Source organism: Muscardinus avellanarius (assembly GCF_963383645.1).
Source record: "Muscardinus avellanarius genome assembly, chromosome: 1".
NCBI lineage: Eukaryota > Metazoa > Chordata > Mammalia > Rodentia > Gliridae > Muscardinus > Muscardinus avellanarius.
Window position 1 is genome coordinate 209,138,745 of NC_137786.1, and position 22,487 is coordinate 209,161,231.

The window sequence follows — 22,487 nt, forward strand, 5'->3', positions numbered from 1 at the left end:
CATCACTAAAAGGCGGTGCCAATGTCAATTAAACAAAAGTCAATTCAACGAAAGATTTAATTGACCAAGTCAATTCAATGAAAGATTTCCTTTTCATCCATATGGTCTTCTTTGAAGAAACAAAGTTGTAACAGCCCTGGTTTCTTCCACAAGGCTTTGAATAAGGCATAGCCAATCAGAAACTGAGTTTTGCCCCTGAAATAAAAAACCTGGCACAGCCAAGTCCATGGGCAGCATCACCCTGCAGCTCCACCCTGAATCCCGCAGCACCTGCATGGACAGGTAGAGAGGAGCTCCTGGGGGAGCCTGCAGCTGGCTCATTTCAAGTTTCTCTCAATCCAGTCTTTAAAAGGCAGCACCTTGGTGAAGGCCGTGGAGAGGCCGTGACTGCAGGTCTTGTCGTAGCTCCAGCTGACCAGCCCGACCAGGTGCCAGCGTGGTTCGGGGGACGCTCGGCCCGGAAAGGACACTGCCGCGATGCCCCCCGTCTCTGCAGTGCAGATGTCGGAGGGGGCATCAGGGTCCCGGGTGGCACAGAACATGTTGTCCGTGATGCTTACTGGGATGCCGTGGTCTTCATGTTGCTCCTCACACAGCAGTGAGTCTACCACCCTGACGGCCCCCGAGCGCAGTGTGTCATTCTTGAAGCCGGGGCTCCTTGAGTCTGCCAGGATGTTCCAGCCAGCCACAGTGATGTGTGACTCCTGGAAGGAGACACTGAGGTCCCGCGTGGCGGCGAGGCAGATGGGCTGGACGCGGGTACTGATGCGGGCCTTGTCTAGGAGTTTCAGGATGGCGATATCGGCATCCAGCAGGATGGGGTCATAGTTGGGATGTGGAATGATGGCAGAAATCTACAGGCCGAAGGCATAGAGAGCAAGAGTGAGAAGTCAGCTCCCTGGTGGATAAGAAGAGTCAAACGTTGGGGCTAAATTATTAGGAAAAATGATCTAAGAGACAGCTACAATTATTTGGAGATACTTTGCATTTGAATCATAAAAGACAATCACTCTATTACCAAGCCTTCAAACTGAAATGCCCACCAAGGCCTGGCAGGTGGTATTAAATAAATAGAGGGGAAGCCACTTCATTCGAGCTGGCCACTGTCATGCAGAAATAGGGCTGGCACTCTAATTTTGCTAGAGGATGGACTCCATGTTTTATCTGAAACAGCTCAAGTTTTTAATGTTGGTAAATAATTAAGAAAATGTATGTTAAACCAGGCTCAGTGGCGTATGATTCTGATTCTAGTACTTGGGTGGCTGGACAGTACAGGAGGATCACAGGTTCACGGCAGTCTCAGGCACTTAGCAAGACCCTCAGTGACTTATAGAAACCCTGTTGTAAGATAAAAACTAAAAAGCTCAGAGATAGAAGGGTTCAACTCCCAGTACTGAAAAAAAAAGGAAGGTTAGCACCATCAATGCACAAATCCCTATCAACTATCAATTTGCAACCCCTAGTCCATTGAAAATATTCCATGAACCTTCACACAAACAAGGTAGGCCATGTTTCTTAACACCATTCCATAAGACTTTTCCCATAGGAATATTTACAGAACATTGCATCAGATGTGTCCATAGTCTTCCCTAATATTCCAAAGCATTGCTGACCATTCTCTTTGACATGGGCCCCTAGGAGTTCACATCTGGGATAACTTATAATTTTTATTTATTTTTTATTTTTTTATTTTTTATTTTGCAGGTCTAGGGATAAAACCCAGGGGCATTTGACCTCCGAGTTATACCTCCTGCCCAATTTTTTATTCTTTATTTTGAAACTGGGTCCCACTGCATTGCAGAGGGTCTCACTAAGTAGCTGAAGCTGTCTGCGAACCGCGATCCTCTGGTCTCAGCCTCCCGAATGCTGGGATTACAAGTGTGCGCCACCACACCCAGCTTGATAACTTATAATTTTTAATGTGTGCATTCTGTCACTGCAGCTGCATTTGAGTACACCTCCTGAGGGCTTCCTTGATGTCACACCAATCATGATCTACTGGTCTCTCGCCCATTAGTTTATGAACTCTTCAGAGGAGACAACCATGATTTAATTCTTTTTTTTTTAAATCTATTTTAAGTGAATGGCTCAGGGTGGGGAGTCAAGAATAGATAGACAGATGGGGGATAGATAGGAGGATAGATGAAAAAAATGGATGGCTAGATGGACAGATGGATGGAGGTATAAACAGATGTGTAGGTAGATGGATGAATACATGAATGGATAGATAGGAGAATGAATGGAAGAGGGGGGAGATACAGAAAAGAGAAGTGTATTATAACCAGGTTAGAAAGATCTTGAATAAGATCTTACTATGTCTTCAAAGCCTAAGAGTACCCAAATGTATCTGGTGATTAACTCTCATTTTTACTTAACAAATTTTATATGTGTGAAATAGTAGAGCTTGAATCCAGGGACATTCTACCTCTGAAATACACCCCAATCCCTATTTTACTTTTTATTTTAAAACACGGTCTCACTAAGTTGCTGAGGGCCTTACTACGTTGCTGAGGCTGGCCTCAAATCTGCTATTCTCCTTTCTCAGCCTTCCAAGTACTAGGATTACAGGCATGTGCATGGTGATGCACATGGTAAAGCCACTCCTGGCTTAAGAAATACTTATTAACCTACTTCAATTGAGGCCCTATGCTGGTTTGTGAGGGTACAGTGACAAACCACAACATCCGTGGAGCAGACAGCTTCAGGACAAGCCAGCCAATAAATACTTTCACAAAAATTTAATTTGTTTTGATTTATGGTATCTGTATACTTTTCTCTGAGCTGATGGCTTTTGATGACCACAGTGATAGGTGATATTTGAGTATGTCTTACTTTTAAAATCAGTAAAGAGGGGAAAGACTGCGTGGTCTTTCTGAATGCCCCTTTTCCAGGGTCTATCAGTATGAAATGCTGAGTAGCTGCCACGCGCCAGGCTTTGGGATGGCTACTGATGAGCTAAGGGGACTGACATGACCCTGTGCTTGGATCTGGCTGAGCCAGAGCCCCTGTTTCCAAGCTGAGCCCACTCTCACCCGTAAGCTCTGGATGGTCTTCTCATCCCTGTCATCGTCCCGGTAGAATTTCCCCAGGACGACTTTGAGGTCTGCTGTCTTGAGGATGGTGACCTTCCCCAGGTCAGTGACACAGTGAGCAGCCACCACCACGGTGCGCTCATTCACCAGGGCGCCACTGCAGACCAGAAACCACGCGCCCTTGTGTAAGCCACCATCGTGCATCCCACTGGTCCTCCTGTAGATGGCTGCCTGCCACGGCCAGCGAGTCCCTTGAGTCTTGGGAGAAGTGCTGTTCTCGATTTTCCCACAGACTGTGGAGAAAACACCAGTTCAGTAAGATACACTCAGACCCCTCTCCTCTAAAAGTGAATGTGTCTCTCCACCACAAACATGGGTCCAGGGGTTTGATGACCCCTAAGCCATCTAACCTGGCATTCTTCTCCCTTTAAATATTAATCAACCACCCTATAAATGGTTGGCTATGAAGCCTAGAACTAAAATAGGAGACTTTGCAGTAAAATAACACCTGGGATGCAACCCCAGGAACCTACTATCAATGCCTAATGTCTTAGATCCTCAGTTTTCTCACCTGCAAAATGGACCCAATAATAATAATGGTCTTATAAGGTTCTTGAGATGATGTGTATGAACAGACTCAAAACATCATGACTGTCATCATAAACATGGCCACAAGGAACTAAGCCATATTGTTCCCCTTTTGTAAAGAGAATGGGGAAAAGTAGCTGAGTATGTGTAAGACCCATTCTATATATTTCCATATAACTTAGTAATCACCATCATGACTCTATGAAGTCATTAATACTTCATTAATTAGTAAAAATTAACCAGTTAATATCGGATGACAGGCGTGAAAATGTAGTTTAGAGATGGTAGCCAAGATGACGTCATTTGAGGCTCTCTGGTACGTTTAACCCCTTCCCTACTTGCTATTTAGTTACTATTCTCTCTCTCTCTTTTTTTTATTCAAGTCAATATGATAGAATTATCCACACGAAAGCATGCCTTTAGGATTTAATGAGTCAGTATCTCCTGGGTGTTAGGTTTAAGCCAAAGAAAAGAAGCTCTAAGTATGGAATTTCAGACATCACCAAACTAGGGAAAACAGTGGAAGACCATTCATTTGGACTAGAAGACTATCCCCAAACTCTTCCACAAGGTTATTGGTTTCTTTTTCCCCCGCAGGAAGCCTTGGAAAGGGGAAGATGCTCCAGCTGAAGGATGAAACTCGACTCACTAGGGATGCAAGAGGGGGCCCGCCCACTCCACTTCCCAGTCCTCAGACACGTCCTCCGGCTGCTGCCCAGGCGGCGGTAGAAGGGTGAGATGCATTCATACTGGAGCTGGGTGTGCAGGTGCTGGTACCCAGCAGGCAGGTCTCCGAAGGGAAGGACTGGCTTCTTGGTAGGGGCGCCCTGCAGTTTCTGCTTGCTGAAGGCTGTTGAGTACAGCTGGTGTAATGGTGTCTCCCTGGGTCAGGACAAGAGATCCAGAGAAAGAGAAGGGGAAGAGACCATCACTGTAGCCCTCAAGCATCTATGTCAATCCCCGTGGAAAAATTTATAAAAGAGGAGAAAATGGCTATTTCATTCCCCCCCCCCTTTATGTACACACACACACACACACACACACACACACACACACACACACATTCTCCTCTACAATGAGCAAATTATCTTACGTGCCTCAATCTTTTTATTCTTCCAGTTTCCATTTCTGGCATGTTTCCAACTGCCTAGAATTTTAACCAAGAGCATAATAGCTGCTATCCAAAGGTATGCTATGCTTGCACATGCGCACGCGCGCGCGCGCACACACACACACACACACATTTAATTGCAAAATTAAACAGAAAAGAAAGTTAATTTGAATGAAAGAAGTCAGGCATTTTTTAAGCATTATCATAATGGGGCAATATTAAGAATTGACTTGAACTAAACTGTGTTGATACAGTAGCTTGATTTAGCAATTAGCAGATGTAATTAGTTCACCCCAGAGAATAGAACTTTCTCTCAGGGCACACTGATTGAGAGAAATATAAAGCATTATATGTAAATGTGAAAAGGGATATTGAATGAGCCCCAAAGTTGAAGCCCCAGAGAACTCTTGGGGAGGTATGCACACATTATACAGCTTGCATTCAGTTAATTTGGTGCACAATGACTGCCAATGACAACCTGGATTTCCTTTAAGAATCAATGTCTTCATCCCCGTCTAATGAATGGAGAAAAGAAGCCCAGAGAGGTAAGTGGGAGGCTCAGGGGAACACAGTAAAGGAATATGGTACCCGGGACAGTGATGAGCAGTTGTGATTTCCACTCTAGTGTCTTTATAATTTTGTTGTGATGCTATTGCCAAAAAAAAAAATCTATTTTATGCATCTCTACAGTGCTTGGCTCAGAGTAAATATTTTATCCATGTTGATTTCACTCTACAAATATTCCTGTTGTGTTCATAGCCGCGTTTGTGATTCTGGGAGTTTCTGACCTTGCAAACAAACTTATTTCTTGACCATGAAAGGTCCGCGATGTCTCTGGGAGCCTGGCTGCTGGAGATAGACATAAACGCCACTTCATCAGCCTATCTTCCAGAAGTTACTTAAAACCAACCTTTAAATTTGCTTCACATTTACATGAGGTGCCCAGCTCCTGGCCACTTAACGTCCCATCAAAATTGCCTTAAAAGTAGAACATTTCATGGTCTTTCTGAAAAACTGAGGGGTTCCTCTTCAGGATGTCTCTTTGGGTAGAAAAGGATTCTAGGTAGCGGAGAGTCCTGCCTGGGGAGGTCACAAAGCTCAGAAGACAGGGCGGGATTAAGAAATGCCTTGGCTAGCTGGGAGTGGTGGCGCACGCTTGTAATCCCAGCATTCGGGAGGCTGAGACCAGAGGATTGCGGTTCGCAGACAGCCTCAGCTACTCAGTGAGGCTCTCTGCAACTCGGTGAGACCCTGTTTCAAAATAAAGAATAAAAAAATAGGGCAGGGGAGTGTAGCTCGGAGGTCAAATGCCCCTGGGTTCCATCCCCAGACCTGCAAAAAAAAAAAAAAAAAAAAAATGCCTTGGCTAAAAAGGGGAAGACAGAAAGGAACAGGAGAGCCCAAGGAGGGGTGAGAGACTCATGGACATCCTCACTTAGGAATATGCTCAGTCAGGTCTAGCCACCAGGACTCACTGTGACGATTTCTAATAGTAGCTACCACTGACAGGCAATTTTATGTGCGAAGGCCTTTACACAAGGCTCAAAGTAGTGCATGAGGCAGCAGACCCTGGAGCCAAATACCTAACCAACACCCAGTTTTGCCACTTCCTCTAGCAGTGTAACCTGGGGCAAATTACTTCTCTGAGCCTCAGTTTACTCACCTGTAATAAAAAATCTGTAATGACAAGGTAACACTACTATTACTACTACTACTAATAATAATAATAATACCCATCTCAGAAGTTATAGTGAGGGTTAAATAAACTAAAACATGTACTCAGAGGAGCAAGTACACATGGCAAACAAGCAATGTGTTAGCTCTTAGTGCTATGTTTAAACCTTACAATCAGCCCCAGAGACTGTTACCACTATCCTTGTATTTTAAAAGAGAAAATAAAGACTCCGCATATTTACAGACTTGCCTAAGGATACCCAGGACTAAAGAGAGGCAAAAGCAAGTCTTGAACTCTTGATTGTTCGTCTCATGGACTCATTCAGTAAATATTTACGTCTTCCACATGGCAGGCACTGTTTTGGGCATTAAAACTTTAGCGTGAACAAAGCGTAATGTTCCTCATGACTTTTAAGCCTGAGTGGTGGGGAGACAGAAATTGAACGAACAAATCCAAACATCTGTGCATGTAAGTCAACAGGTGGAGAGGGATGCGAAGGTGGAAACGGAAGCGTGGCAAGGGCCAGACCCTGGGGAAAGAGCCAGCCTGGCGGGCAGGGTGGAAACGAGGGTGCTAGTTTAAAAGGTCAATCAGGGAAGAGTTCTGTGTCAGGTGAAAACTAGGCAGAGAACTGAAGGCAGCGTGGTGGTGTTGCAGTTTGGCTATGTCTTGGAAATTCAGAAACGTGCCGCGGTAAAATGCCACACCAGAGCCTGAACCTCTTCAGTGCACAAATCCATCGATGGGTCAGTACTTTGAATGGACTTACCAGGTGGTTACCGTAGACAGAGAGGGTATGGCTGGAAGAAGTAGGTCACTGAGATTGTGGCCCTTGGGACTTTATCTGTCCCTGGTCTCTTGTTCTCTCTGCTTCTTGGCTTCCCTAAGCGGCTTTCTTCTGCCAAGCCCTGCTGCCATGATGATTCTCCCTTGAATTCAGCCAACTATGGACTGAACCTCTGAAACCATGAGCCCAAATTAAAGTTTCCCCTCTAAGTTGTTCTGGTCAGGCATCTTGGTCCCAGTGACAAAAACAAACAAACAAACAAACAAAAAAGCTTACTAATGCAGGCAGTAAGCCTCAATGCTATCCAGTGAAAGCAGTTTTCAGACCAAGGAAGTCACAAGAATAAAGTTTCCAAAGCAGAACTGCGCTTCGAGTAATAGAGGGAAACGAAGGAGGTCATTGTTAGTAGAGAAGAAAGAGTGAGGAAGAGAATGCAAGAGAAGCAGTGAATAGAAATATTCTATTGCCTGCTCTCTCCCCCCAGTAGTCCTCACCTCTGCCTTCAGGAGAAAAAGTGAGCAAACCTGAAGGCTCATGTTCCGCATCTCGACTGGCCATTCAGTACCTGGGCTCCACCAGCCTGCCTCATCTGGTTAGTTACCACCAAGACATTTTCCTAAACTAGAGCTGCCTGCATTTAATGCCAGCTCCTAGCAGCTGCCATAATAAATACATAGTGATTGCAGGAAGATTCAAGTATTAAAATCCAATTCCTCAAAGACCTTCTCAAAGTCTTCCTTCTTACCAGCCATTCTACTTTCCCACGATCCAATAAAATTTGTACATCTTCCAACGGTTGTTACCTCTTGGCCAGAGGCAGCTGGCTAATGAGCCTCCATCTAACAAACCCTATTCTTTCATGACCATTTAGTTCTAAATGTCCTTAAGAAACCTCAGACTGTGTTTGGCCAAACACAAGTAGAGAAAAGAAGCAGGAGGGGGGATTTCTCAGTCCCCCTTGCAGCGGCACGCAGGTGCTTCTTCTCACCTTGACTGCACCTGCATGGGGAGGAGCCTCCTTCTCACCAGGTCCGAGGTCTTTGGTTCTCGGCAAGCTAGAGAAATACAGATGACACGGCATCAGCCTTTTCCATAGTCACTGTTCACATCACTCAGTGGAGATTCATGGCTGACCCGCCCCTTTCTGGACACCAGGTGCTTTGTCTCCAGTTTCAGAAGCAAAACAAAATAGCCAAGCAAGAGTGGTTCACATCACAAAAGAGCATGCTGCCGGCCACCTAAATCATCTTCCTCTGAAGAACTCACGTAGACACTTCTGCAAAGTTGGTCCTCTCAGGAGATGTGGGACAATGGCAGTTAAAAGATGAGAAGCATCTGCTTCTTACAGAGTATTAGCAAACTTGATCACAATGGAATAGATCCAAAGCGGAAGGTCCAAAATAGAGTCCACAGAGGGAACCAGAAGGTTCTCATTTCAAACCAGACAACAGTGTCAAGCATAGATAACCCGTAAGTGATTTTTCCCCATGTCCTTTCTCTGCAATTAAGGCCCCTAATAATCTCTGGAGGACAACTCAAAGCCCAGTTTAATTTTGCTGCTGATCCACCTCTCTCTCTCTCTCTCTCTCTCTCTCTCTCTCTCTCTCTCTCTCTCTCTCTGTTTCATAAGTGAAAAGGAATCCTTCCCATCTCACTTTCCCAATTGAACAGCCAACATTTGTCTAATTAGCAACTTAGAGTACTTGGGTTGTATTAATTTGTAAGAGAAGAGTTGACAAAAATCTCCAAGGACATATGTAACACCGTTCCCATACTTAATGAAATAAAACCCCAGGATCTGTGCTGCTGGGGATGAAAGTGGTTTCTGGCTAAAGCCTAAAGTGATTTATTCCTTTCACAAACCATTCTCTTTTATTCTCTTTCTCAGGATTCAAGTTGTTGACAAACACCAGGGGAGTGGGGGGTGGAGTGGAGGACTGAGGCAATTATCTGGCTAATCTAGGACAAGAACATGCTTTTCTTCCCAGTAAACAGCCTGTGTCCTGTCCCCCAAATGGAGGAGCTGCTAACCTGAAACAGCCAGGGACCAATTCAGTAAGAAACCACACATCCCCACTGCCATGGGAAGAGTTCCAACCTCTCCATACAATATCTCATTTTTCTGGTTCCAACCATTTTTAAACTTACTTCCTGGAATGCCTCCCTTTGAGTTTCCCAGGATCCTTACACTTCTGCCCACACCTCTTTTCTTTTCCTCTTTCTTCCATCTGGAATATCATCCCGGCTCCTCTTCACATCTACCAGTCCTTCCCAGCTTCCCAGTCTGGCCCCAAATCCTACCTGCTTCATGCTGTTATCTATTTCAGGAATGTCAGTCTTGCCTTTTCCTGGTCTACTCCTGTGTTCCTGTAACTGTTCCTCCAATGTTCAAGGGTTTACTCTATTTACTTTTAAACATCTTAGCATCTCTACCCCTCCCCTCACATAGGCTGCAGGGATGGTGTGTCTGTTCTTTTGTTTCTCATACTAACTTAATATTACAAATAGAGCAGATAAATGTAGCTGTGTAGATGCTTTTAGATTTGAACTTTGAATTTGCCTATATATTGGTACTAGGGATTTAACCCAGGAGCATTCTACCTCTGAACTAGACTCCCAGCCCTATTTTATTTTATTTTATTTTATTTTATTGAAACAAGAGCTCACTAAGTTTCTGAGACTGGCTTTGATCCCGTATCCCTCCTATCTCTGACTCCCAAGTACTGGGATTACAGATTTGTACCACCATGTCCAGCTGCATTTACATAGATAAAACTCAGTCCTATCTTCTTTTTCAAACTGCTCTGATAGCTGTATCACTCTCCACCACCACCTCAAGATGTTGTGTTAGAGTAAGCGGCTTCCTTCTGGGTCCAGAAAAAAAGAATCAAACGTTTCTAGAGATGGTTTCCAACCTAAGAGATATATGTGGTTCCAGGGAGAATTTAGGAGAGAAAGAAAATTTTGTAGGGGCTTAAAAGTATGCATGAGAGCAATTCCAGCCCTGTCTACAAAATTCAGAAACATCTCTAAGTTACCTTTTATGCAGATGGGCTGCTTTCCTGACCACTCTCCACTCTGCTGGCAAGTTCTTTTCTCATTGCCACTAAGAACATAGGAGCTGTTACAGAAGAATGACACGACCGTGCCAATTTTTGCATAACGCCCACTGAGTAGCCCAGGGCCTCCGGTTATTTTCTTGTACCCATTGACTGGGCCCCCAAGGTCTGAGCAGTTTCTTTCTTCAAGTACTAAAAGTGAAAAATAAGAGATGTTAAAAATCAGAGACATCCAATTTTAGGACAAAATCTTTTTCTGTTTCATTGAATTAAAAATACAGTGATATAGAGCTTGCTAACAGAAGAACTCCAAAGAATTCCCAAGAGCACTCTCGTAATAGAAAATGCATGCATTAGACATGTCTTCTCTTGTTTTAATGACTTATTCTTAAATTGGGAAATACTTTATCCTAAAAAGTAAATAAATTTGACACCAAATCGGACTCCCAGATGATCTTGTTTATTTCTTTCTTCAATGATGGGAGCCCGACAAGCCTGTACAAAACAAATATTTCACCTAGACTTTATGATCACCATACAGGAGTTACTATTTTTTGGTGTTGTTATATTATCACCTTCCTTTCTTAGTGCTTGGGCAATTAAAGTAGGCTGTTCAGTTTTTTATTTCTGTTGTGCCCAGAAAGTAGAATGAATTAGAAACAAGAGTGCAGATATGAAATGAATTTAGATTTTATATTTCATTTCCAGGAATGTAATGTAAGGTTTTCATCACAAATCTTAGAGGATAATATAATTTCAGAGATGCAGCAAATTTACCCTGATCCCCAAATAGAACTTTGCATCTGTACAGTTAATATTCATCACAAAGGTATTTCTATTCTGTGTGCCTGTGTGTGTGTGTGTGTGTGTGTGTGTGTGTGTGTGTGTGTGTGACTGGGAATTAAGCCCAGGGACATTCTACCTCCAAGCTAGGCCCCCAGCCCTATGTAAGTTTTTGTTTTGAAATAGGGTCTTGCTAGGTTGCTAGTTTCACTACATTGCTGAGGCTAGCTTTGAACCTGTGAACCTGTGATCCTTCTGTCTCAACCTCCCAAGTACTAGGATTACAGGTATGCATGCAAGACCATACCTGGCTTGGTGATGACATTTCTATTTCAAGTAGTTGTCCAATAGAAGTTAAATCGTAAAAATACTGCCAGGTATGGTGGTATTACATGTCTGTAATCCCAATATGTGGTAGGCTGAGAGAGAAGGATTGCGGGGTCAAGACCAGTCTCAAGAACTTAGCAAAACCTTCAGCAACTTAGTGGAATACTGTTTCAAAATTAAAATTAAAAAAGAGCTGAAGGTATAGATGAGAGGTAGGATGGCCCTGGCGTCAACCCCCAAATCCCCAGTACCCCCCCAAAAAAATGTATGACCGGCTATTCTTGAGCACTGAACAGAATTTGTGCTATTGTCTGGAAATATTCTACCAGATAAACATAGTTTTCTCAAATAGATGATGGCAGAGTATTGAGTATGACTTGCCTGAGGAAAGAGAGTAAGTCCCCTGCAGAATTCAGCCTTTAATTACTGAACTGGACACCAGTCCCTCCTTGGTTTCTTTTAATCGCTCTCCTAAGACTCAAGCTCATCCATATAAAACAGTTCGTGTAATGCAATTATGCATTTGAGGTGCTTTTCTTCCCCAAACTGTCCCAATTACCTTCTAAGCAACTTACTTTCCTGGAGGCAAGAACAGAATCTCCATTCAGATGATGCCTTTAAAATATTCAAGAATTAAAAATAAATAACTTCCCTAGGTGCAACCTGGTAAGATTGCTATAATTATTCAAATGACTGGCTTGTCTACTCTAAGATTGTCCAGAACTCATGTGGCAGATGATCAATAATACTCTAAGTGCTTTGGGGCTTATGTAATATGAGCGATTTCCCTGGTGGGTGAACTCAAATCCTATTCTAAGTGTATGTATAAAAGGGACTTCACTGAGCAAACTGTTCAAAAATACCGAGATGGTATAAATGCACTTTTTGATGCTTCAAGTGGTCTCAGAAAAGCCCAGTGTGTGTATTTTCAGGACTGCCTCTCTGATGTGGGAGGAAGAGGCAGCGGAAGTGATGCTTGCTGCCTCTGTGGTGTGACGAGCTGCCTTCTTTTAGTTCAGACTCATTCAGTTCTGAACATATGTCCTAGAAGGCAGTTGTTGAGGCCCAGAGAGACAATGCAATCTAAACTTTTTTATGTTCTGCCAACATAAAAATCAAAAGATTTCACAAAGCCTATGTATCACTGGCTCCTCACACAATCCAGGTCTGGAGCGCCCAAGTCTGAGAAGTGGTTCTTTGCCCCATAGCTGTGCTCTTCCTCCTGGCTATGGGGCCCATCGGGATTCCTGGATCTGGCAGGTATTTGAACCTGTGGCTGGTTAGCCTATCTAGGGGCTATAATTGATGCAAGTTAAGCATAATTACTCATCTATTGTGAGCTTTACCCAAGCTCAAGGGCAGGGGAAAAAAAGGATGATATGTAAGGCTAATTAAAATACTGAGAGAAAATGAATGATACTCTAGGTACCTCAGCCTCAGCAAAAGATAAGGAACCCTTTCTGCGGGTGATTTTGACAGGTAAGGCTGAAAGATGGGTTGCTCTGCCCTTGGAAGGAAGCATTTCCATCGTCTCATAGACTCCAATGCTGTGATTTGCCAAGGGGGTTCAGTGTGTGTGTGTGTGTGTGTGTGTGTGTGTGTGTGTGTGTGTGTGTGTGTGAATGGGTGTGTGTGTATTGTATTTAATGTGGGTTTAAATACCGGGAACTTTGGAGAATTCTTAAGCCCTTGGAGGCAACAGAGTATAGGATAATTCAGGTCCTTTACTCCTTTAACTGAAGAGACTTTTTCTAACTTGGAATACACAAACAGTGTACATTCCACTGGACTGAATGTGTTGCCCCAAAATTTATATGTTGAACCCATTATCATGGTCTTAGGAGCTGAGCCTTTAGGAGGTGTTTGGTCATAAGGATATAGCCTTCATGAGTGGGATTAGAGCCTTCATGAAGGAACTCCAGAGAGTTCTCCCTCTCTCCTTTCTCCATATGAGAATATGGCAAGAAGGCAGCCATCTATGAACAAGAAAGTGGGCCTTCTCCAGGCAACAAATCTTCCAGTGCCTTGATCTTGGACTTCCTAGCCCTCAGAACTGCGGTTAATAAATGTTTGTTGTTTAAGTCACTGAGTCTATGGGATTCTGTTGTAGCAGCCCTAACTGAGAAAGAAGACAAGACTATATAGCTGAAAATCAAGAAAATACAGACAATAGAAAGAAACAGATTTATAAAGGATCCAGATAAGCTAGTTATCTGACACTATTTAAAAATAACTATGATGAATACATTTCAGAAATAAAAGAAGATTGAGAACTTCAGCAAACAAAAACAAAAACTGAAAACCTTAAAAAACCCTAAAACTAAAAAATATAATGACAGAAATGAAAAGCTCAGTAGATGAATTTAATAGCAAATCAAACAGGACTAAAGAGTATTAATAACCTAAAAGACATCTTATAAGAAAAATTTTAGAATAAATCCCAAAGAGACAAAAAAGTAGAAAATGTAAAAAGCACATGGAATACAGTGTGAAGGTCAATAAATATATAATCCTCCCTCAGAGGAGAGAAGAGAGAAAGTGGAGCAGAAACAATATGCTGAGCGATAATAGCTAAAATTTTTTCTATACTCATGAAATACATTGACCTTGCCAGGCGTGGTGGCGCACGCTTGTAATCCCAGAGTTCAGGAGGCTGAGACCGGAGGATCACAGTTCAAGGACAGCCTCAGCTACTCAGTGAGGCCCTTCACAACTCAGTGCAACCTTGTTTCAAAAATAAAAAGACTAAGAAAATAGGGCTGAGGGTATAGCTCGAAGGTAGAATGCCCCTGGGTTCCATCCCCAGTACCACAAACAAAAAACAAAAAAAGAAAAAAGAAAAAAAAAGAAAAAAAGAAATATGTTGACCTACATATTTACAGCTCCAAGCCAAATAAATATGAAGAGATCTATACACACACACACACACACACACACACGTAAAAATTTTTTTAAGAAGCCAAGATGGGGCTAAGGGAGTCCGGACTACAAAAGTATACTTCAAAATAATCACAGTCATTATCTATGGCTTATAACATTAAGAATGATTTTTACTTCTTGATACTTTATTTCAAGTTTTATAATCATAAAATGTAAGCATAAGTTTGTTCTTTATTATTTGGTCATTTATTTTATTATTTTTTGAATATCAGGAAAAATGGCTTGAGTTCTTTTGGTTAAGCATTTAAATCTAGCATTTGATGTTTTGTGGGGTTTTTTTTATGACCTACAGTCTCTCCATCCCGATGTAAATCTCTTTAATATCTTACAGAATAACACAATTTTTCATGAACGCACCTAAATAAGTTTAGCTACTAGACTCTGGTAGAAAAATAATGGTCTCTAGGTTCAGATAGATGTGAGTCAAATGATCATTTGGGTCCCCAGTGTCCAGAACAAGCATACAGTAGGTGTTCAATAAATATTTGTTGGCAGGTGGAAGGGACAAAAGATAAACTTTACTCATTCTTCTACTTAATGGATCTGGGAGTTACTAAATCTCTCCAAGCCTGCTTTCATCTATAAAATAGAATACGAACATCTACTTGGCTGGCCTGGGTTTTACAAGTAATGGACACAAAGCGTCCTTTTCCCTTCTTTGCCGTTGTTTACAAAGCACTGGACTGTCTTTAAAAGCCAATTCTCCAAATTTAACATACCTTGGAGAACAACCTAGAGAGGAATCTTAATAGCCCACTATTAGGCCTATCTGAACATAATGCAATATTTTATTTCCTGGGGTCTTGGTAATATTTACCTATGATGAGCTTCCAAACCTGTGTTGATTCAGACTTTTGGGTACCAACCATGGTGTCTCTATGTTTACATTGTTTAATCTTGCACAATAAAGCCTTAAAATTGCATTCCTATATCAAACAGCCACTTGGTGTTATGCTTTCTCTCTCATTTCCCATACTCTTCAAAGCTGCACACTCCCTTGTGGTGCTTTTGATGAGAATTCTAAAACTTTCTCCATCCATCCTTCTCTCTCCCAGTTTAGACCTCTACCTGGTGAGTACATAGAGCATCTGCATCTCATCAGAGCTCCTCCCTGTAGCTAGATTTTAAAACGATCCCCCCTCCATGTGTTCTCTTTTTAGAAAGCTTTATATCTCCCCATTAAACAGATTCTTGATTTTTTTCTGTTTGATTTTTCAAGGGCTTTATGTTTCATTTCTCCCCAGTGGGATGGATATTTTCAGGCAGAGGCAACTGAGAATTTAAAATATCTGCATCTCTGGCTTGAAGGAGCATCAGGATCCTGCTTTGCTGAGTAAAATATCCTGTGATTAATAATAAATTGCACATTTCCCTGTTACTCTTGGGACTCAGCCTGGGGACAAAAACACACTAAGTTCAGCATACCTCTACACACCACTGCATGAACAAAAATCAGTAGGTGCATTTCTCTGGGATATTATTTCAGATAAACATTTAAAGGAAGACTCTCTAGCCTTATTTTCTCTTTTCCTCGGGGCAACTGGATGAGGTGGTTCACTGTGATTTCACTTTACTGAACCACATGTGATAGCTTTGCAGTGGCTCTTGTCCTGAGCAGTACTGGTGCTCCAGCTAGGTCTTCTCAGACCTTTCCACCAGCTCAGGGTTCTCACCCCTCAACATCAACACCTGTGCTTTGCCACCAGGAGCTGGTGCCTGCAGCCCCCTAGGACTTCCCTTGGACATAGGCACCATCTTGACCAAATGAATTGGGAAATACCTAGTTATTTTTGTGTTCCCCATCACAGGGTTAACCATAAGTCAATGACTAATGGGTATGGAAACATAAATGCCCAACTTCTGTTGCTTGAGATATGATTTATGCTTCCCAAAGAGTTTAGTTGAAAACATTCTTTTTTTTTTTTTTTTCCAGTACTGGGGATGGACTCTCCAGGGGCATTCTACCTCCAGTTCTATTTTTATTCTTTATTTTGAACAAGGTCGCACTGAGTTGCAAAAGGCCTCACGAAGTAGCTGAAGCTGTCTGAGAACAATGATCCTCCTGTCTCAGCCTCCCAAATACTGGAATTACAAGCATGTACCACCACACCAGGATACTGAAAACATTCTTGTTTGATTTCTTTCCCTTTCTTGTCTTGCTTGTTCAATTACCTTACTGGTCGATCACATTACTACTTCCTCTTATGGGTCTTAGAATTGGATTTAAGTTGATTTAAAGCAAATAAAATTATACCTTTTACTCCCCTATCTGATTGGCACAGTAAGACTCCTACTTGATATAAAGCACTTTATATCAAATTATATACTAGCACTTGACTAGGTAGGTCTAGAGGTCGTGAGCATGGACCTGAAGATGGACCTTCTCATCCCCTGATAATCACAAAACTCAGGGATAGATTGGAGAGACAATTGACCTCTTCCTGCAGGATATGGCTATCCATCCATATATTTCTGCTCACAGGAATAATATATTTTTCTGAATTAACCTAGACTTTTAATATGATGTGCTAGATGCACTAGCCTCCCGTGAATATTTGTCTTTTCCCTTTTGTCTACTCTGCAAGCTGTAAGTTCAGATTTGGAGACAACCGTAAAGAGCTGCATAGGAACCCAAGAATCCAGTTGCTGCTTTGCCTTTTTGGAGCCCAGCATGCTCAAATTCAGGGGAAGCCTGGGGAAGTGTTGTTGGCTGTTAATTTAACTGATTCCTTTTGTTACTCATCACCTTTTTATTTTTATTATTTATTTATTTATTTATTTATTTATTTATTTATTTATTTATTTTAGTACTGAGGATTGAAGCCAGGGGCATTCTACCTCTGAGCTCTACTCTCAGCCCTATTTTATTTTTTTTTTTCATTTTGAAACAGGGTCTTATTAAGTTGCAGAAGGCCTAAGTTGCTGAAGCTGGCCTCAAACCTGTGATCCTTCAATCTCATTCTCTTAAGTACTGGGATTACTGAGTGTATGCCACCGTGCCTGGCTTATCTTTTATTTGAAACAGGGCCTCACTAAGTTGTTGAGGGCCATTTCTGAGACTCCATTAGAATCTTTGATCCTCCTATCTCTGGGATTACAGGTGTGCACTATCACACCTGGCTGCACATCATGTATTTAATGAATGCATTCTCTATTCCCAGAAGAGTAGGGCATTGGCAGATGTGTTTCTATACGTTTAATATGGAAATTTTTCATTCAAACTCCAAAATAGAAGTGATGTCCATTCAGGTTTATGTCAAGGTGCTTTAGATGTCCCCAGGCTTTCCTCAGCCTCACCTAAGCACTGATAGACAAAATGATTTGGGGCTTTCCTTTCAATGACTTCTTTCCCAAGTCAGAGTTTCTTTACTTTTTTTTTTTTTTTTTTTTTTTTTTCAGTAATGGGGATGGGGATGGAACCCAGGGGCATTCTACCTCCGAGAGACAGTCCCAACCCTAACTTTTTATTCTTTATTTTTGAAACAAGGTCTCACTGAGTTGCAGAGCCTCACTAAGTAGCTGAGGCTGTCTACAAACCACAAACCACAGTCCTCTGGTTTTGCCTCCCGAATGCTGAGATTACAAACCTGAACCACCACACCTGGCCTCCAAGTCAGACAAAATCCTTTTCAACTGGGGAAAAAAAATCTTAATGGAACAACTGGAATTTGAAGGGATGTTACTGTAGAAAACCCAGCCTTACTTCTTCGTGTTGGCTCAACTTATTCTGACACAGAAAAAGGGCTGGGGGAATACATGCATTTAAAAAAATTAGAATCAATTCATCTTGAGTGACTAGTCCCTTTCTTAACTCTGCTCCTAAAATTTCATCAAATGATAGGACCCTAACCAAAGAATAAAGGTACCTTAGATGAATTTAAATGTGGAGTCTCTGAAAATACAAACCAACTGCAGAAGTTGACTACAGACAGACGAGGTTGCCACAAAGACTTTATCAGGCACAACTGATTGAACTGGGCTGATGCCTTCTAGCCTCCCTTTTAGTCTAAAAGAAAGCCACTTAGTTTATAAGTAGAAAGCTGGATGAACTTGAACCATATTCTAATTTGGATGCTTCTGCTAAAAATAACTACTGGAATTCGGAGCTTTCCATGAGGTAAGGCCGCTATTGAGGCCTCTGAGGCTGGGATCGGAGCCTTCCGTGAGGCAAGGCTGGTGCTGGGGCCTCCGAGGCCGGGATCGGAGCCAGCTGAGAGGTTAGGCCAGTGTCGGGGCCAGCGAGACCAGAAGCGGGGCCTCCCACAAGGCAAGGCCGCTGCTTGAGCCAGCAAGGTCTGGATCAGTCCACCGGGTAGCCAGGCCACAACGGGCCGTCAAGAGTGGGATAGGTATTTGCAATGCGGCATGCACAGAGAAATATCGCATAAAATTAAAACCAGATGCTTCCCCTAATCAGCAATAACTAGCAGAAAAGGGGCAACAGGAAGTGGTCGAGCTATAGAAAGGACCCTATAGTGAAGCAACTAAGGTGACCAATCAGAGGGTATGGAATAGGGGAGAATGGAGCCTCTTTAAAAAGCAGGAGGTACATAAACAAATGTATCAAAGTTAATCACCAAACAAGCATGGAATCGAGGGAGGGGGAGGGAATGGGATGGGGACTGGATGAGGGCTAATTGGATGATGTGTGTTTGTATATCCTCTCAAGTCTTGTATTCCAATGTGATGTATGATTACAATGCACCAAAAATATATTAAAAAATAAAAAATAAAAAAAAACTACTGGGACCTGTTGGAATTGGGACTTCCAGTTTTATCACATTTGGGTTCTCCCTGAGCTACTACTAGACAGAGATCACCACTTAAGTAGGGCACATGTTGTAGTTAGTACAGCATGGCCAGTATATCAGGGTCATGATTACAACGGAAGAAACAATAAGAAGAGGTCCTGAGATGCTTCTTCTTGATGGGGGCAGCATGTTACAATCTCTGTCTGAAAAATTCTAGATGAAAGAGTTGAACAGATCTCTAAAAAAATCCCAGGCACCTTGGGAGATGTTATTGATTCTTTACATAAACATCACTGTGGTCTCTATTCACTCCCCCAGTCCTACCCTAGAAGGGATTGGGATGATTCCAATGCACAGAAAAGAGCTCATGTGTGTGTGTGTGTGTATGTGTGTGTGTGTGTGTGTGTGTGTGTGTGTGTGTGTGTGCCTAACATTAGCTTTTTAAAATCAACAATAGAGATTATTTATATTTTAAGTAGCCTTCAGATAAGGCAACTCTAAGATATGCGTTACTCAACATGATCAAAGACTTATCTAACATTGTAGAGAAACCACCTGAGAATGAACTAGCTGACTGTGATAGTTAATTTTCTGAGTCAACTTGACTGAATTATGGGATGCCAGATACCTGCCTAAGCAAGCATTCTGTCTGGATGTGTCTGTGAACTTGTTTGCAGAAAAGATTAGTATTTGACTTGATGGAATGAGTGAAGGGATCCTCCCCAGTGTGGGTAAGCATCCTCTGATCCCGGCAGGCCTGAGTGGAGTAGACAGGCAGAGGAAGGGAGGATTTGGCTTCTCACTGCCTGACTGCTGACCTGGGACATCCACAACATGCCCTTGGCTCTTCTGATTCCCTGACTTTCAGGCCTGACCTAAAAGCTGCACACACGGTGCTCTGCCCTTCAAATGATATCACTAGTCTCTAATCTCCACATTCATATGTATATCATTTCATTTTGACTATTTCTCTGGAGAACCATGGCTAATACAGAGATCTAGACTTCTATTAAGTTATCTATTAAAGATATACTTCCATTAAGCTGGGTGTGGTGGCAAAAACTTGTAATCCTAATACTTGAGAGGCTGAGATGGGAGGATCACAGGTTCAAGGATAGCCTCAGCCATGTAAAGAGACCCTGAGCAACCTAGTAAGATCCTGTTTCATAATAATAAATTAATAAGGGCTGGAAGTATAGCTTGGAGGTAGAATGCCTCTGGGTTCAATCCAAATACAAGAAAGAAAGAAAGATAGGGAGAGGAAAAAAAGGAAGGAGGGACCCTTCTTTTTTTTCATGAGATGTTTTTGGTTGTCCAAAAGGCAGCCCATGAGACAAGGTTTTGAGTACAAGCAGTTTATTTTTGTGGTCATCTCAGAAAGGACAAACAATGAAATTGAGGAAATAAGAATCTTTTAAGTAAGTTATTAAACAAGTTACCTTGGAGGCAAGTAAGGCTCAGAGCCATTTGACAGCTCTCAGAAACTGAAGAACATGCCCCCTTGTTATCCCACCCAAGGAGTAAGAGACACAGTTATTACCTACCATCCCCATGATCACTTGCTGATAGCTGCTGGGATGAACATTAACCCCACACACGTCCAGGCTGCCACATAGATGAGTGAGGTCCTCCCAGCCAGAGGAAGCCCTTGCGTAGGCTTGAAGGAACATGAAGTCAGAAACCAATTAAGTTGGGGTGCACAGGAATAGGAACAGTGTTAGGAACGGTGTTCATAAACAAGTCCAGCTATTTTGTTTGACAAGAGGGCAGAAGGATTTAGTTTTTAGAAAGGTCTGGTATACACCATTTGGCACACATACTTATAGCAGCACACTTTACAAATAGCCAAATTATGGAACCAGCCTACGTATCCATCAACAGATCAATGGATAAAAAAAAAATGTAGTATATATACACACAATGGAGTTTTATTCAATCATAAAGAGGAACAAAATTATGTCATTTGCAGGGAAAAAAACTGAAGAGCATTATGTTAAGCAAAATAAGCTAGACTCTAGTCCAGGGTCAGGTCCTATGTTTTCTCTTAGGTATGGAAACTAGAGAGAAAAAAAGGAAAGGAAAGGGGTAGGAATCTCATGATAATAAGAGGGAAACCAGGATAGAAGAGGAAAGAGACCAGTGAGGGCCAAAAAAAAAAAATTGACCAAATTACGTTATACGCATGTACCAATATGTAACAACAAATCCCACAGTTAGGTATAGTTAGAATACACCAATAAAAAGTCTGAACAGAAATATTTGGTATAAAAGATACTAATGCTTCTACAGTTGACTAAGTGTACAGCATTCTCCCAGCACCTACCCTCTGGTACAGAGAAGAAAGGAATAGAGGGAGGTTGGAATAAAACCAGCAGCTTGCCTCTCCAGATGGACATGCGTTAACTTTCTTTTCATCTCCATCCCATCTAGTGGTCTTCTCTTTCTGATCATTCTTGTTCCACTTTCAAACTAGTTTAACTTATTATTATTTACATCCCCTTTGCTTTTGGAAATGATTTTCAGAGATTTACAAAACTATGCATAAAAAGCATACATTTTTTGGCAAATTTTATGTTAATAAAATATTTATGTCACCCAGATAAGTAGCTGAGTAAAAAAAAGTAAGGCAGGGTATTATCCTGCCTCCTTAGTAAGAGCCACACTTCAGAGCTGAAAGATTACCTGAGAGTCTCAACAAAGGAAGCAGTCAACCAAGCTCACGAGCCGTGATCTAGCTGGTGGTAGGGGGTGGGGATGGAGGGACTGGATTCTTAGCGCACTCTTGGCATTCACTCACTCTCATCACCAAAGTCAAAGAAACAACTTATGACAGGTCTTCCGATCTGTTTGGAAAAGGCATTAATTTTCTCGCTGGGGCTTTGTTCTTCCTGGAAATCTGACTTAACATGAGGCCAGTGCTCAGAAACAACCATCAGATGGCCTCTCAAGTCTTCCTCACTTTTTCCTGTTCAGCTTATATTTTGTGTCTGGTGCTTCTAAACTAAGTCAATTTTTATTTTTACTTCCATGAAGGCCTTTGCCGAATAAGAATAATGACACCAGCTGATGATGTAATCTCTTTTTATCCCTTTCCAGCCAATGGCATCCTGCCTCCCTGATATTTTCCAGCCCTCTGTGGGTGTGAATGAGACACTAGCCACGTGAAATTCTGCTTGGATTGCACACACTGCTATTTATTCATCCGGCAGCAATTTGGAGGCTGAGGCTTACAATTAGCTATTTGATCTTAATCAGTATTGTCTTAAGCCTCTGGTACACTGTGTCTTTCGAACACACTTTTCCGGTGTTTGGATGCCCTATTTAATTAAACAGCTGAAACTGCCTGTTCCTAAGAGACAGGTCGACTTAGATAATTTTTCAGAAAGTCCTAGTCACTTCATTTCTTGCTCAAACTCAACCTGGCATATCACCAG

The 22,487-nt window shown here is 42.1% G+C and overlaps 1 protein-coding gene across 3 annotated transcripts in view; it reads right to left on the reverse strand.

Moving 5' to 3' along the window:
* Positions 1 to 317: 317 nt before the first annotated feature.
* The window catches only part of PAMR1 (peptidase domain containing associated with muscle regeneration 1), a gene marked incomplete at both ends in the record, with an annotated part of 96,380 nt that continues 74,210 nt past the window's right edge, over positions 318 to 22,487 (reverse strand). For 2 of the 3 annotated variants that reach the window (XM_080706622.1, XM_080706621.1), the window contains 5 exons: positions 318 to 854; positions 3,033 to 3,325; positions 4,270 to 4,502; positions 8,182 to 8,248; positions 10,232 to 10,444. In XM_080706622.1, coding sequence (XP_080562748.1) covers positions 318 to 854; positions 3,033 to 3,325; positions 4,270 to 4,502; positions 8,182 to 8,248; positions 10,232 to 10,444 — 1,343 coding nt within the window. Of the gene's footprint in view, positions 855 to 3,032; positions 3,326 to 4,269; positions 4,503 to 8,181; positions 8,249 to 10,231; positions 10,445 to 13,346; positions 13,416 to 22,487 lie in introns of all 3 variants that reach the window. The other variant, XM_080706620.1, reaches the window with a different exon arrangement.